Source organism: Cebus imitator, unplaced genomic scaffold (genome assembly GCF_001604975.1).
Source record: "Cebus imitator isolate Cc_AM_T3 unplaced genomic scaffold, Cebus_imitator-1.0 Scaffold61, whole genome shotgun sequence".
NCBI lineage: Eukaryota > Metazoa > Chordata > Mammalia > Primates > Cebidae > Cebus > Cebus imitator.
The window spans coordinates 4,498,415-4,513,178 of record NW_016107376.1 but is presented as its reverse complement, the minus strand read 5'-3'; the positions used below and the strand labels follow the sequence as shown (position 1 = coordinate 4,513,178).

Below are 14,764 nucleotides of genomic sequence, written 5' to 3'. Positions count from 1 at the left end.
TTTAAGTCACACCAGCCAAAAAAAAAGTGTGTGTATGTGTGTATATATATATATATAATTTGATCTACATTTATAGTCTCCAATAAAGTGTGCCTGCAGATACCCTGTCTTGGCAGATGCAGTAATCTGAAGGGTGACCTGAGACAGGAATATATATTTGCATTTGACTTTTATGCCTATGTAGGTTAGGTAATATGGTGAAGTTTGCCAAGCAAACTGATTAAAATATTATTAATATAATTTAGCATTATATATTAGTATTATAATTTATAAAACCATATGAAGAAAAAATATGTATAAAATTATATAACAATGTATATTAATACTTTAATGTATGAAATATATAAAATTATATAAATTCAGTATATTATATAGATTAAAAACAATACTATATTAATATATATTATCTAAAAATTAAGCTATATCAATAACATTGATACATGTATAATAAAATCAATAATATATTAATATGTATAAATAACAAATATATATTAATAACATTCCATATCAAGTATCTCATATACATATTTAATATAATTAATATCAAAAGGCAGGAATGAAGTGGGAACAGTTACTGAGAACCAGAAACTTTCTTTAAGATCTGAGCAGTCTAAAAGATACTCCAATATCACTCTGACCTACCCTCTCTCAATTTCTGGCCGCCTTTGTGGTATTTATCTAGGGTCTTCGTCTGAATCAAAAGACATTCTGTGTACTTCTTATGTTTAAGATACTTTGATACCTATGTTTAAATAATGTAATGATGACTATTAGGTCAACAAATTCATTCCCTAATAACTTACAAATGAGGTTAAATTACTGTCCATATTACTATAAACAAGGTAGACTGGGAAAAATAATATGAGACAATCAAATTAATGCTGGGTATCCTGGACCAGGGAGAGGCTGGGTACTTGGAGGGAACTAAGGAAGGTTCCATGGAGGTGATGGCATTGGACCTGGGTGGAATTCTGAAGTGGGCTCTCCAGGAGGAATTGTTGTGAGCCAAGGCAAGGGTCCCTGAGTAGAGTCAGGGTAGAGTAAGTGTGTAGGCATGCTCGGTGCTAGGGGCATTTCAACTAATTTAATTGTAAAAGTAAAATGTACAAAGAATTCTTAAAAGTCAACCAGATCAAGAAAAAATATGTAACAAGATATATCATTATTATATATTATTACAATTGATATTATATGTATATGATATACAATAAGAAGAAAATAAGCCAATTAAAAATTAGGCAAAAGATGTGAATGGACACCTCATCAACAAAGACAGATGGCAAAAAGGCTTATGAGAAGACACTCAACATGATATATCATTAGGAATTGCAAATTAAAACCACAATGAGATACCACTACACATCTCTTAGAGTGGCTAAAATCCAAAATGCTGATGGCACCCAACATTGACAAGGATGTAGAACAACAGCTTTCATTCATTGCTGATGGGAATGCAAAATGACACAGCCACTTTGGAAGACAGTCTGGCAGTTTCTTACAAAGCTAAACATAGGCTTACCATGCAATCACAAAATCGCACTCCTTGGCACTTACCCAGATGTGTTAAAACAGAGATGCATACAAAAATATGCACACAAATGTGCATAGAATAATTGCCCAAACTCGAAAGCAACCAAGATACTCTTTAATAGGTGACTGGATAAGCAAATTGTGGTACATCATATGAGGCAATAATATTCAGCAGTGAAAAGTGAGCTATCAAGCCATAAAAAGACCTGGAGGAACCTCAAATGCACACTGCTAAGTTAAAGAAGCCAATGTGAGGAGGCTACATGCTGTATGATTCCAATTGTGTAACACTCTGGAAAAGACACGGTGATGAAGGCAGCAACAAAGTCATGCCTGGGTTGAAGTTTCAGGCAAACTAACAGTGTGCATAAGTTGCTATGCTTTTAATGTGTCTCCCAAATTTCATGTATTGGACACTTAATCTTCAGATGCATACATTGATGACATTTGGAGGTGAACCTTTTAGTAGGTAATGAGGATTAGAGAAGGCTATCAAGGTGGAGCCCCAAGATGGGACCTATGGATTTATAGGCAGAGGAATGGAATACAGAGCTGGAATGCTCTTGCCCTGTTTGCCATGTGATGTCTGGCACCACCTCAGACCTCTGCAGTAGGTCCCCAACAGCAAGAAGGCCCTCACCAGATGCAGCCCCTTGACCTTGGACTTCTAGCCTCCAGAAGTATAAGAAATACATTTTTTTTCTTTATAAATCATCCAGTCTCAGGTATTCAGTTACGGCAACAGAAAACAGGCTAAGGCATATATTGCTTTAACATAGAAACTTTTCTGTTTCTTTTTTTTTTCCATTAGTACACTTTGCCTGCTAATGCCCATGACTAATATTCAGAATTTAGTTATTAAAAAAATACACATTAGTGGACTATATAGTAGATATCAAATCAACCTAATTGATAGACAGGAACTAACATCACTTCAATTACATTACAGAAATTATAACCTTTTTATGGTTGAATTTTTTTAGATTTTTCTACCTAATTCAATCATAATGATACATCCTGTATGAATGAACATACTTGGACTAAATCTATCATAAAAATTATAGTTCACTAAGCTGTTTGCTTTCAAACAGATTTTTCTGTAAATTGTTCTCAAGTTAACTGCTAAGAATCTGTTTAAATTTGGCTCCTTTTGGTCCTGCAGAGGTTAGAAACAACAGTCTTATAGAAAGTATCCAATGGATTAAATTGTAATTCAGTGAATTTCTGAAGCAGTATAACTATTATAAGGCTCAAAAGCCATAAGAAAAAAACATATGTGCTTGCTTAGGCACGAGATAAAAAATGTCATCCATTTGTTGTTAACAAGTTTGTCCAGAAATTCCTAACAAAGCTTATACTGACAGAGTTTGTAGTACTGGAAGTCTTAAGATACCAAAACTGAAGATAATTTCCCCAGCTTGTTTATATTTTCAACACTGTCACAGGCTTGACATTTTAACCATCAACCAGCGTGTACACAACTGTTGAGACGAAATGTTGGCAGTCCAGTCAATCATACTGGGAGATTTTTCTTAACAGAAAAATAGCAGGGAAAATTTCCACTAGTTAACTTATTGGGTCACTTTACTTATTGACACTGTCTTTTTACTTTTTCCTGACGTTGAGATTTTGGAGCTTTTTTAGGGATCTTGTTTCTGTTGACTAGTTTTCAAGGAATATGTGTTTTCCAAGAATGTTCACTAGAGAGCCTCCTGCATAAATGTACTTAATTATCTCCGGCTTGGGGAAAGGAGAGTCTGGTTCAAGCCCATAAATGTGTGTGCGCAGGGGAGTCCTCACTTCCGAACCATGAGCAATGATCTAGCCAAGTGATTTTTTTAAACCCAGTGAAATATCTTGTATATATCATCATTATTGTAATTTCAGACTTCACTTGAGTGGTTATCTGGCATCTTTCTTTGGCCAATCTCAATTACTTCCAGAGCATACTTAAAATAGGACCTTGAATTTACATAGCATGTAAGTAACTTAAAACAGCAAATGATATACTGAGAATCTGTGGACACTTTATGAATGGCATTAGTAAGTTAATGGAAATATTCTTCAATGCAGTCTAAAGAATTCAGAAAATACTACATAATAAAAATATGCATAGCAACTTTTAAGAACATCAAGAAAGAAGAAAATATTACTTTAAAAAAGTCTGGGCTGGGCGCAGTGGTTCCTACCTGTAATCCCAGCACTTTGGGAGGTTGAGGCCGGTGGATCATGAGGTCAGGAGATCCAGACCATCCTGGCTAACACAGTGAAACCCCATCTCTACTAAAAATACAAAAAAATTAGCCAAGCGTGGCGGCCGGCACCTGTAATCCCAGCTACTCAGGAGGCTGAGGCAGGAGAATCTCTTGAACCCGGGAGGCAGAGGTTGCAGTGAGCCAAGATTGTGCCCCTGCACTCCAGCCTGGGCGAGAGAACAAGACTCCATCTCGAAAAATAAAAAATAAAAAGTCCTGTGTTTGTTACTACCGTGTTTTGATCAACAGGAAGCCAATGAGGTCCTTTGCTCACAATTTTTTTTTAACATGACAAAAAAAATGTACTATAAACGTTGTCACAAAACTTTGCTATAGACTACACATTTCCAGGAAGAACAGGGCGCCCTGCAGGTCATAAGGCAAAACTTGGGAAATGTCCCGAGGATTCAAAAAAGGAGTGGATCCATATAGCAGGGGAAAAGCCCCTGGTGCTTGTAGGTGACCATCTGCAGGAAGAAACATGCCTATGCACATCTGAAAGGCCGCAGTGGGGTCTTTTGTTTCCCCTGTAGCATGCGCTCAAGAAATCTGGACAGCATGCTAGGTTTGCCTCAAGTCCTTCTTCAGCTGTTTTCTTTCCAAATGACTAAAAGGCTTTGATTACAATTACAGTCCACCTAAGTTGGAAATCTTGAATGACAGTCCTAATGACTACTTTATTTTTACAACTTAGATATCTGAAGATGAAGGCAATTTATTTTTAAATTAACTGCTTTCAGGATAAGATTGGGATTCAACTATAACTTCGAAATATACGCAGAGTGCAAGCTGCCATCTCCCGCCACTGCTGTTGTGCATACAGAGTCATTTCACTGCCCTCCAAGCCACTGTCCTGCCTCCCCTGGTGCATGGCAGGAAGCTTCCAGAAGGCTCCGTGGCCATCTAGAGCTGGTAGACAGAGCACTGCTGATCACACCAAAGCCTGAGCAGGTACTGCTCACCTGGAATCCCTGTGGCTCACAGGCGTGTTAGCCTTCTTGGAAGTGGACTCATTGTAGTCCATGGGAGAGTTTGTGTGGTGCCGTGTGGTGGCTTGGAGTAAATGCAGTGACTTGCACCTTCATGATCCAGCTCCCCACAGTTCACTCTTCACGCCTCTCCACTGGTTCTTGAATATGCTTGGAGCTCCCCACTCAGGGAATACGCACCTTTTGCTCTTCCACAGGGAACACTCCTTCCTCCCCCTTACATCGCCATGGCTGGTCCTCACCTCCTTTAGGTGTTTCCTCAGCTGAAATCTTTTTTTTTTTTTTTTTTTTTTTTTTGAGATGGAGATTTGCTTTTGTTGCCCAGGCTGGAGTACAGTGGCACAATGTCGGCTCACTGTACCCTCTGCCTCCCGGGTTCAGGCGATTCTCTTGCCTGAGTCTTCTAAGTAGCTGGAACTACAGGTGCCAGCCACCATGCCCAGCTAATTTTGTATTTTTAGTAGAGATGGACTTTCACCATGTTGGCCAGGCTGGTCTCAAACTCCTGATCTCAGGTGATCCACCTGCCTCAGCCTCCCAAAGTGGTAGGATTACAGGCATGAGCCACTGCGCCCGACCCTTCAGCTGGAATGTTAGACTTTCACAATCTACCCAATTGGGGATTCCATCCCTTCAGATGCTCCCTATCTCTCCTCTCTATTTTAACAAGTTTTTTTTAACAGACTTTATGTTTTAGAGCAGTCTTAGATTATTTAGATTCAAAGCAAATTTGAGCAGAAAGCATAGAGTTCCCCCATTACCCTCTCCTCACCCTACAAACTTGCACACCATCACATCCCCCACCAGAGGCGCACATTCGTTCCAATCAATGAGCCTATATTCATACGTCATTGTCAGCCAAAGGCCATGGTTTACATGGAATTCACTCTTGGTATCAAACCTTCTATGGGTTTTAACAAATTATATATAATAAGGACACGTATCCACTATTACTGTATCATACAGAGTCATTTCACTCCCCTAAAAGTCCCGTGCTTCACCTGTTCATAACTTTCTCCGTCAGAACCCCTGGGAAACATGGCCTTGTTACTATCTTTATAGTGTTGCCTCTTCCAGAATGTCATAGAACTGGAATAACATAGAATGCAGATCTTTCAGACTGGCATCTTTCACTTCGCAATATGCAGTTAGGGGGTGTGTGTTGAGACAGAGTCTCACTCTGTCGCCCAGGCTGGAATGCAATGATGCAGTCTTGGCTCACTGCAAACTCTGCCTCCCAGGTTCAAGCAATTATCCTGCCTCAGTCTCCCAAGTAGCTAAGACTACAGGTACTCGCCATCATGCCCGGCTAATTTTTGCATTTTTAGTAGAGACGGGGTTGGCCAGGCTGGCCTCGAACTCCTGACCTCAGGTGATCAACCTGCCTCAGCCTTCCAAAGTGCTGGGATTACAGGCAGGAACCATTGCGCTCAGCCCCTCTGTGTGTTTTCATGACTTGATAGCTCATTTCTTTTTAGCACTGAGTAAAATTCAATTATAAGGATGTATCCGGGTTTATGTATTAATCTACTTGGTTGCTTTCAGCCCTTTTGTTTTATTGTCTCCATAATCCTTATAACTATCTAACATACTCTTTACTCAGTTAATTTTTGTAGTGCCTACCTTCCTAACTCTAGTATAACTTTCATGAAGTTACGGGTTTCTCTGCGCCTAGAACACTGCCTGCTAGTGCATAGTAGATGCTCAAGAAGTTTATATTCAATGAAAGAATAATAGAAATATATTTCCCAACAGGTATGAAATTTATCTCCAATTAAATGCCATGACAAAATAAATAAAGTCAATTGATAGCTATTTGAAGGCCACAGAAAATATCTAGCAAAGATATATCTAAAGTGCTTAACCCATTGCCTAGAACATAGTAAGGATTCTTCAGATATTTGCTTTCTGTGAAAATGTGAGCTCCCTGAGAAACCCCATCTGTCTTATTTGCCTGTGTATTCTGGGCACCAAGAACAAAGCCTGGCACATGGTGGGTGACCCAGTAATATTTGGGGTGGATAATCAATATATCTCATTCTAATGGTTTTTTATTTAATGATTCATTAATTTACCTGTCAGGTGCTTTTAGTGAATCAAAGGGGTGTTTAATCATAATTTATTTTTGAAATAATGACTTAAACACAACCAAAATTTACCGTGCTGTTTGGTCCACGTTCAACTGTAATTTTACTACTGTAATCTGAAAAATAACATTATAATTTCATCTTTTCCATGAGTGTTAATAGTATAATACATTTTTAAAGCAATGTCAAAAAAGATCCATTTACGTGCAAACGCTTTGTGAATGTATCACATGCTGGGGAACATTCTAAGAGTGAGGAGAGATAGATGAATGTCCTCAGTGGCTATGGATTTTGAATGGCTGAAGACTCTGTAAAATTAAAACAAAATAAAATAGTCCTCTTCTAGAAGCAGCAGATGTGGAAAATCTCAGTAAAGACAAAATCAGATGAAAGAGAATTATTTAATAGATGCATCCTCTTGTCGTAAACCAAAAAAAGTTGAGAACAAGAGAGCCTCTATCTTGTTGAAGCAGTAAGGAAGGATGTATTTTGTGAAGGGAAAACACAACATCTTTATGGATGAATACAGCGTATTATATATGAGGGAGGTCTAGAAACTTACCCATCGCTGTTTACATCTGATATGACCACAGTATATCCAAAATAAGATGCCATCTGCAAAGGAAAACCGGGAGATGACATTTTATGTCCAAAAAGTCATTTTTGTAGTCATGTTTCCATTACCCCTGAAAGATTCATCTCATTGTGGTGCATTTTTTGCTTTTAAATTCATAGACTCTTGGACATGGCCAGGGTCCTTGAGTCATTTAGTCTAACCTCTGACCCAGTGAATAATTTTCCCCATAATAACTTTGACATCTGCTTGGACATCCTCTGGGGATATTCAACAATCAGCCCATTTAATTTGTGGACACAGCTATCAGAATGTTCACTGCTAAATATGGCCCTTCCATGACTTCTAGCACTTAATCCCACCAAGTTTTGCAATCTCGAATCTCACAGAAGGAATCTAATTCCACTTCCATATGATGTTGCATGAAAATATTTTCAGGCAAGGTGTGGTGACTCATGTTGGTAATCCCAGCACTCTAGGAGGCCCAGGCAGGAGGGTCACTTGAGTCCAGGAGTTCAAGACTAACCTGGGCAACATGGTGAGACCACATCTCTACAAAAAATAAAACACAGTTAGCAAGGCGTGGTGGCATGTGTAGTCCCAGCTACTTGGGAGGCTGAACTGGGAGGATTGCCTGAGCTGGGGGAGGTCATGGCTGCAGTGATCTGAGATTACGCAACTACACTGCAGCCTGAGTGACAGAGAAAGGTCCTGTCTCAAAGAAAAGAAAATATTTTCACTTGGTTCACCATCCAACTTCTCTGTCTTAGAGAGATGATGTGTGGTACCAAAACACCGATGACACTTGCGGGTGCGCTGATGATAAGAGTTAGGTAGGATTTGCGTTTCCTGCTTTGGAGAAAGCATAAAAAGTTTTCATGTTGGGGAAACCCACGTCTCAGTATCAATTTGTATTGTGCTTATAGTCAACAAAAGCTCCTAAATCTTTTCCATGAGTGTACGTAGTGTACCACAGTCTCCCCACATTTCATTTTTATTTTTTATTTTTTTTGAGATGGAGTTTCACTCTTGTTGCCCAGGCTGGAGTGCAGTGGTGCAATCTTGGCTCACCGCAACCTCCACCTCCTGGGTTTAGGCGATTCTCCTGCCTCGGCCTCCCGAGTAGCTGGGATTACAGGTACCCACCACCATGTCCAGCTCAGGTGATGCCTGACCTCAGGTGATCCACCCGCTTGGCCTCCCAAAGTGCTGGGATTACAGGTGTGAGCCACCGTGCCTGGCCTCTCCGCATATTATCTCTGAAGTTTTTTTTTAAAACCTGTTTTTGAATTTATAATCTTTTCAGGATTTATACTCTCATCAGATTTGACCCATAGTTCCAGCTTGCCAATTTTGCTTCCATAGTGTGCCAGGCAGTGTTTTAGATGACATAGCTTTCCGTCATGTCCTCACGTAATGAACATATAATCCCTTAGAAAGCATGTTCCCCGGGGTGCAGAGGCTTTGGTCTGTGTTGTTTACTGTTCTATTTGAACTTCCTGAGCGGTGTCTGGGTCAAAGTAGGTGCCAGGTGCCAAATGCTCTTTGCAGAGAAAATAAATATATGAGTGAACAAGTGGCATGGAACAAGTCAATTCTCATACCTCTTTTCTCTGTTCCAAACATACACAGTGAAATTCTTTTTCTTGCTGTGGTGTTGTGTGGCCTTCACTCAGAGGAATGTCATCATTTATGTATTAGCTTGTGAGGTTCAGGATTACAGAACTAGGTGGTATCGAGGGCAAGAAGTTATAGAAAGGCTAAATGTAGCAATGTTTCAAAAGTTTCTAGTAATAAAACAGTGCAATTACAGATCTGGGCAAAGGAGAAGGATTGCTAGATTCTCATTCACTTAGTAATGACCACCACTTAGAAACAGTTGTTTGAAATAGTTGTTCAATATCTATTCAATTTAAGTCTTCTCCAAATCTTCCAAAAGAATATCAGATGTAAAATGCTTTGTTGAAAATTTCAGAGACTAAAACCCCAAATTATAGCAAAAAGATGTCAAAATCATTTTGTGTTTATTTGAAAACCTGCTGATTTCTTTTCTTTCTTTCTTTCTTTCCTTCTTTCCTTCTTTCCTTCTTTCCTTCTTTCTTTCTTTCTTTCTTCCTTTCTTCCTTTCTTCCTTTCTTTCTTTTTCTTTCTTTCTTTCTACAGACACAGCGGTCTCACTATGTTGCCCAGGCTGGTCATGAACTCCTGGCCCTCAAGCGATCCTCCTGCCTTGGCCTTCCAAGCTGCTGGGATTACAGGTATGAGCCACATTTCTTTAAATACTGAATTGGTACTTCCATCTAAGGGAAGTCAGTTGTGAAATGATTTTGTCTCTCCAGACAATCGATTTTCTCTACTCTTCAAATTAACATGGTTAATTTTAAATTTATTACTTTCACAGTTTTGTACATATTTAGTTTTAAATTAAGTGGGTAGTTCTGTTTGTAAATAGTCACATGTAAGTTACAAACACATTTTTAGATTTGGCCTGCATTCAAACATGGAGACCTGAATATCTATATTACTGAACTAGATATGCAATAGTACACATATTTGCATGCATCTCAAATTATAGAAGATTTAGTGGCACATGGGAATTTAGTAGCTTTCGTTTAATCAAAAGGAAGGAGACAGGAAATGGGATGGAAAGGAATTAACATTTCTTGTGGACTTGTTATATGCCAGGAAATCTTCTAAGTAATCTACAATCCTTGATTTATTTCATTCTTAAAGGGAGCTTGGAAGAGAAACATTTTATTCTTATTTTGCAAAGAAGCTCAAAGAGGTCAGGTGATTTTCCTATGGTCTCACACGATTCATGAGCGGTGCGATGGGACCCGGAAGTCTGATCTGTCACCTGCAGAAGTCCAGGCCCTTTTTACAGTGACCTTCTTCCCATGTCTTACATCAACACCTTCAGGCATTTATAGACTATTGAAAGATTAATTTAATACAAAAATACTTCCCATTGTTCTTAGAAAAAAATCCCTAGTCCCAAACACAGCCCATCTTCCCAACCAGTCTCCCTTGAGTAGCCCCTGTCGCTCCCCCGTCCTCAGCTCCCACGTCTCTCTTGCTTACAGAGACTATGACCTTTGCTCTGCTCTTCACACATATCCCGCTGGTTCTTGTTTGAAAGCGTTCGTATTAGCCTTCCCTTGCCTGGAAGGCTCTGGATGAGATGGCATCGTTGGCTCTGTCTTGTCGTTCACATCTCAGCCCAGACACTGCCACCTCAGAGGCCTCCCTGATCACCCCATCTAAGGGCTTTTTTGACACCTCCCTCCCAGCTTATATCCCTCAGTGTTATTTTCTTTGAATCATGGTTCACAATCTGAAATTATCATGAACATTTATTTGCTTGTTAATAAACTGCCCCTTCCCCTCCCTCCCCTGCCACCTCACTGCTGCCTGAGAGCTAGGTAGGATCTGCCTGATGCATGCTTGCATCCCTAGTGCCTAGGACAGTTTCCAGTACATAGTAGTTGCTCATTAAATATTTGTTGAATGGATAAATAACTGATATAAATATTATAGTCTACTAATAACCCAGAGTGATTTTACTTCTTTGTTATTAAAATGTTTCCAGATTTTTTAATGATTGCCATTCTAACTGGCATTCATTAAAAAATCTGGAAACATTTAGTATGCACCTAAAGTTAAATAAATAAATTAAAAAAACGTTTCTACCTGTTCGCCAGTGAAATTCTGAATAAAGGTCATATCTGTAGAGTTAATGATTGAAACCTGAAATCATAGAAATTAAACAGGTTACACCATTTGATGTAGAATTGGAGCCATTTTTAAAAATTACAACTTGAATCATTTAAATTTTTTTGTAAAGTGTGATAAATGGTTAGCTAAATATAAAACAAAAATGGAAGCCCACCGAATGATCTTATTTTTAAAAAAAAGCTAAATGAACTTCCTGTTTGTGGTTAAGTCTGGGATGCTTTCAGACAAAATATGTGCTTATTAATCTGAACTGGAGAAATAAAAGTTGAATTCAAGAATATTGAGGGCAATTAACTTGATAGTCAGTTGGTTTAATGAGGATTTTTGGCTAAATCCATTTCTGTTCTTATGCTATTATAAATGGATAATTACGGTTCTTTGCAAGAAAAGTTAGATTTTAAAATTTTGTCATGCTATCCACATGGCAAAAATATTCCTTTTAATTCTACTTAGCCAACCACGATGCTTGCTAGATACTTTTGTAAATGATGAACTTTATTTCAAATATGCTTTTCTTTCGTAAGATCTATTTAGTTGCTTTTCCTAATTTCATTGTAATGGGTTTGAACAATATTGCCCCAAAATTCAGGTCTACCCAGAACATCAGAATGTCACTTTATTTGGAAATAAGATATTTGCCGATGAAATTAGTTAAGGATCTCAAGATGAAATCATCCGGTAGGCTCTAAATTTGATGACTGGTGCCATCATTTTTATCAGGACAACTGATGTCATCATTTTATAAGGACAACCAATGTCCTTATAAAAGGAGGAGAAGATACATGTGGCCATACAGGGATGAAGGCAGAGACTGGTGGGATGTTGCCACAAGCCAAGCAATGCGAGGGATCGTCAGAGGCTGGAAGGGGCCATGTATGATAGAAGCCTCCTATCACAGATGCTCTGGTGAGAACATGGTTCTGCCCACAACTTGATGTCAGACTTCTGACCTCCAGAACTGTGAGTGAATGAATTTATGTGGTTTAAAGCCATCCAGTTTGTGAGCAGTCTTAGGAAACTAACAGGTAATAAATTCACAATTAATTAAATTTAAGGTTAAATAATTTAATTACTTAAAATAACGGAAATAACAATTGCTTTTATTTCTACTGTATGAGATGTATTAAGGTATTCATCATAACCATGGCATTATCCACCATTATTCCGAGATTATGCCCCTAGGCAGGATGAGCTTTGTGGGTTGTGACTTGCACAGTCACACAAGGCCCTGTGCTTAGGTCGGTCCCACCCTTGGTTTAATGCACTGCTGTTGCTGTTCTGAAATTTTTAACAATTTTTGAATAAGGGACATGTGTTTCATTTTGCAGTAAGTCTCATCAATTACATAGTTGGTTCTGCACATGGATTAGAACAAATCTAATCTGACTTGTTTTCCTTCCTTTTTCATAAGCAAGCAACATGAATTATGAGGAGGAACTCCTTAAAAAACTCCAGGTTTTTTTTTTTTTAATTATATTTTAAGTTCTGGAGTACATGTGCAGATCATGCAGGTTTGTTACATAGGTATACACGTGCCATGGTGGTTTGCTGCATCCATCCCCCCGTCATCAACATTAGGTATTTCTCCTAATGCTTTCCCTCCCCAATCCCCCAACCCCCTGCTATCCCTCCCCTCCCCTACCCACCTCCATCCCGACAGGCCCCAGTGTGTAATGTCCCCCTCCCTGTGTCCATGTGTTTTAAAAGACCCAAAAGTTGCATAAAACTAAACATTTCTTTGAGTATACAGATGGTCATTAAATTATGATGGTTCAACTGACAATGGTTCAAAAGTGATAGACATTCTGTAATAATCATACTTTGAATTTTGAGTTTTGATCTTTTCCAAGACTAGCAATATGTGATATGATACTCTACTTGAGACATCAATACTTTGTCATATGATAGGCTTTGTGTTAGATGTTTTCATCCAACTGTGGACTAATGTAAGCGGTCTGAGCATATGTTTAAGGTAGGTTAGGTAAGCTATGATGTGTGGTGGGTAGGTGTATTAAATGTGTTTTTAACTTACAGTACTTTCCATTTATGATGGGTTTATTAGGATGTAATTCCATCAAGGAGCATCTGTACAAGAAAATATCTTATTCCTCTAAGGTATTCTCAGTACTCACATATCCAAAATTCTGTGCTCCTCTTGGAACTCCAGCAACCAATTCTGGGGATGAAAATAGTCATTTAGAAGGGACATTACATACATGTAATCATATAATCATATAATAAATAAGTAGTAAAGACAGTGCTTTTAAAATGACTGGCTATCATATAGAGCAGGGGTCCCCAAGTCCCAGGCCACCAACCAGTACCAGTACCTGTCTGTGGCCTGTTAGGAGCCCAGCTGCGCACCCAGTAGGAGGTGAGCCACAGATGAGCCAGAACAAAGCTTCATCTGTATTTACAGCCACTCCCCATCGCTCTTGTTACAGCCTGAGCTCCGCCTCCTGTCAGATCAGTGGAGGCATTAGATTCGAATAAGAGCTTGAACCCTATTGTGAACTGCTCATGCAAGGGACCTAGGTTGCATGCCCCTCATGAGAATCGAACTAATGCCTGATGACCTGAGGTGAAACAGTTTCATCCCAAAACCATCCTTCAGGTTGACCCGCCCCACCGTCTGTGGAAAAATTGTCTTCCATGAAACTGGTCCCTGGTACCAAAAAGGTTGCGGATTGCTGATGTAGAGGCTTGGAAGTTTGAAGTCAGGGCTTTGTATTTACTGTTCCATTAGCTTTTGTTTCTTCTCCAGATAATAGAAAACAGAAATCCAGAAGTCATACGTTGTCGTACTTTGAGATTTATGTCTTCATTAAGAGTCTCTCTGCACCTCTGTCTCTAGATCCTGAACCTGGCTTCTTGGGTCTGTGGGTGATTTATAAGTTAGACCTCTTGCTCTGATTCTTCCAGCTTTTACTGTGGTGACATCTTTAGTACTAGTATAAAAATTACAGTTCTGGTTCCAGAACTTAGAGTCAAGGGAGGGAATGGAATCAGGTGCGAAGCAGAGAGGGGAGTGCTGGACAGGAATGTGGATGATTCATCTACAGTAGTAGGACCGCGGGGAAGCATGCTCCTAAATCATAACACAGCGTTCAAAAAATGAAGTCATCTGGATAGACTGCCAGGAAGGTTGACGGAACTGGTAGTACCCTGTCTAGTTTTCAATAATCTTTATTTGGTATAAATTAAGTTCTCTTGGCACGAAAAACAATGATCAGATATAATAAGGTGGACTGATTTCAGGGTCAGGCCAGTTGGTGAGGACAGATCCTAGAGGATTGGGCCATTTGAGAACATGGCAACCATGACTTCTCCCTTCCCACAAACATCAGGAATTTTGTTTTTAAAATATCAGTCATCCCACCTAGTAACTGTGGAGACTGAAATCTCATATGACCACAACACTAAGGAGTTATTAAATGTAATATTGAGTAAAGATGCTCATAATTTTTAAATAAATGATCAGGACAGCTTAATTGCTTGGGGTCCAAGGCAAGTCTGAGCTGTCACTCAACTACAAAAATATTCAGTTGGAAGGAAAAATAGGAGACTTTCCCTGTCAATAACTCTAGGTAAAAT

General features: G+C 39.1%; 1 protein-coding gene across 1 annotated transcript in view; it reads right to left on the bottom strand.

Annotated features, from left to right (window-relative positions):
- Window positions 1–14,764, bottom strand: part of ITGA8 (integrin subunit alpha 8) — a 187,320-nt gene that overhangs the window by 119,255 nt on the left and 53,301 nt on the right. The window contains exons 9-11 of the mRNA XM_037739048.1: window positions 13,303–13,346; window positions 11,126–11,182; window positions 7,424–7,476 (exon numbers count right to left, since the gene is read on the bottom strand). Coding sequence (XP_037594976.1) covers window positions 7,424–7,476; window positions 11,126–11,182; window positions 13,303–13,346 — 154 coding nt within the window. The remainder of the gene's footprint in view (window positions 1–7,423; window positions 7,477–11,125; window positions 11,183–13,302; window positions 13,347–14,764) is intronic.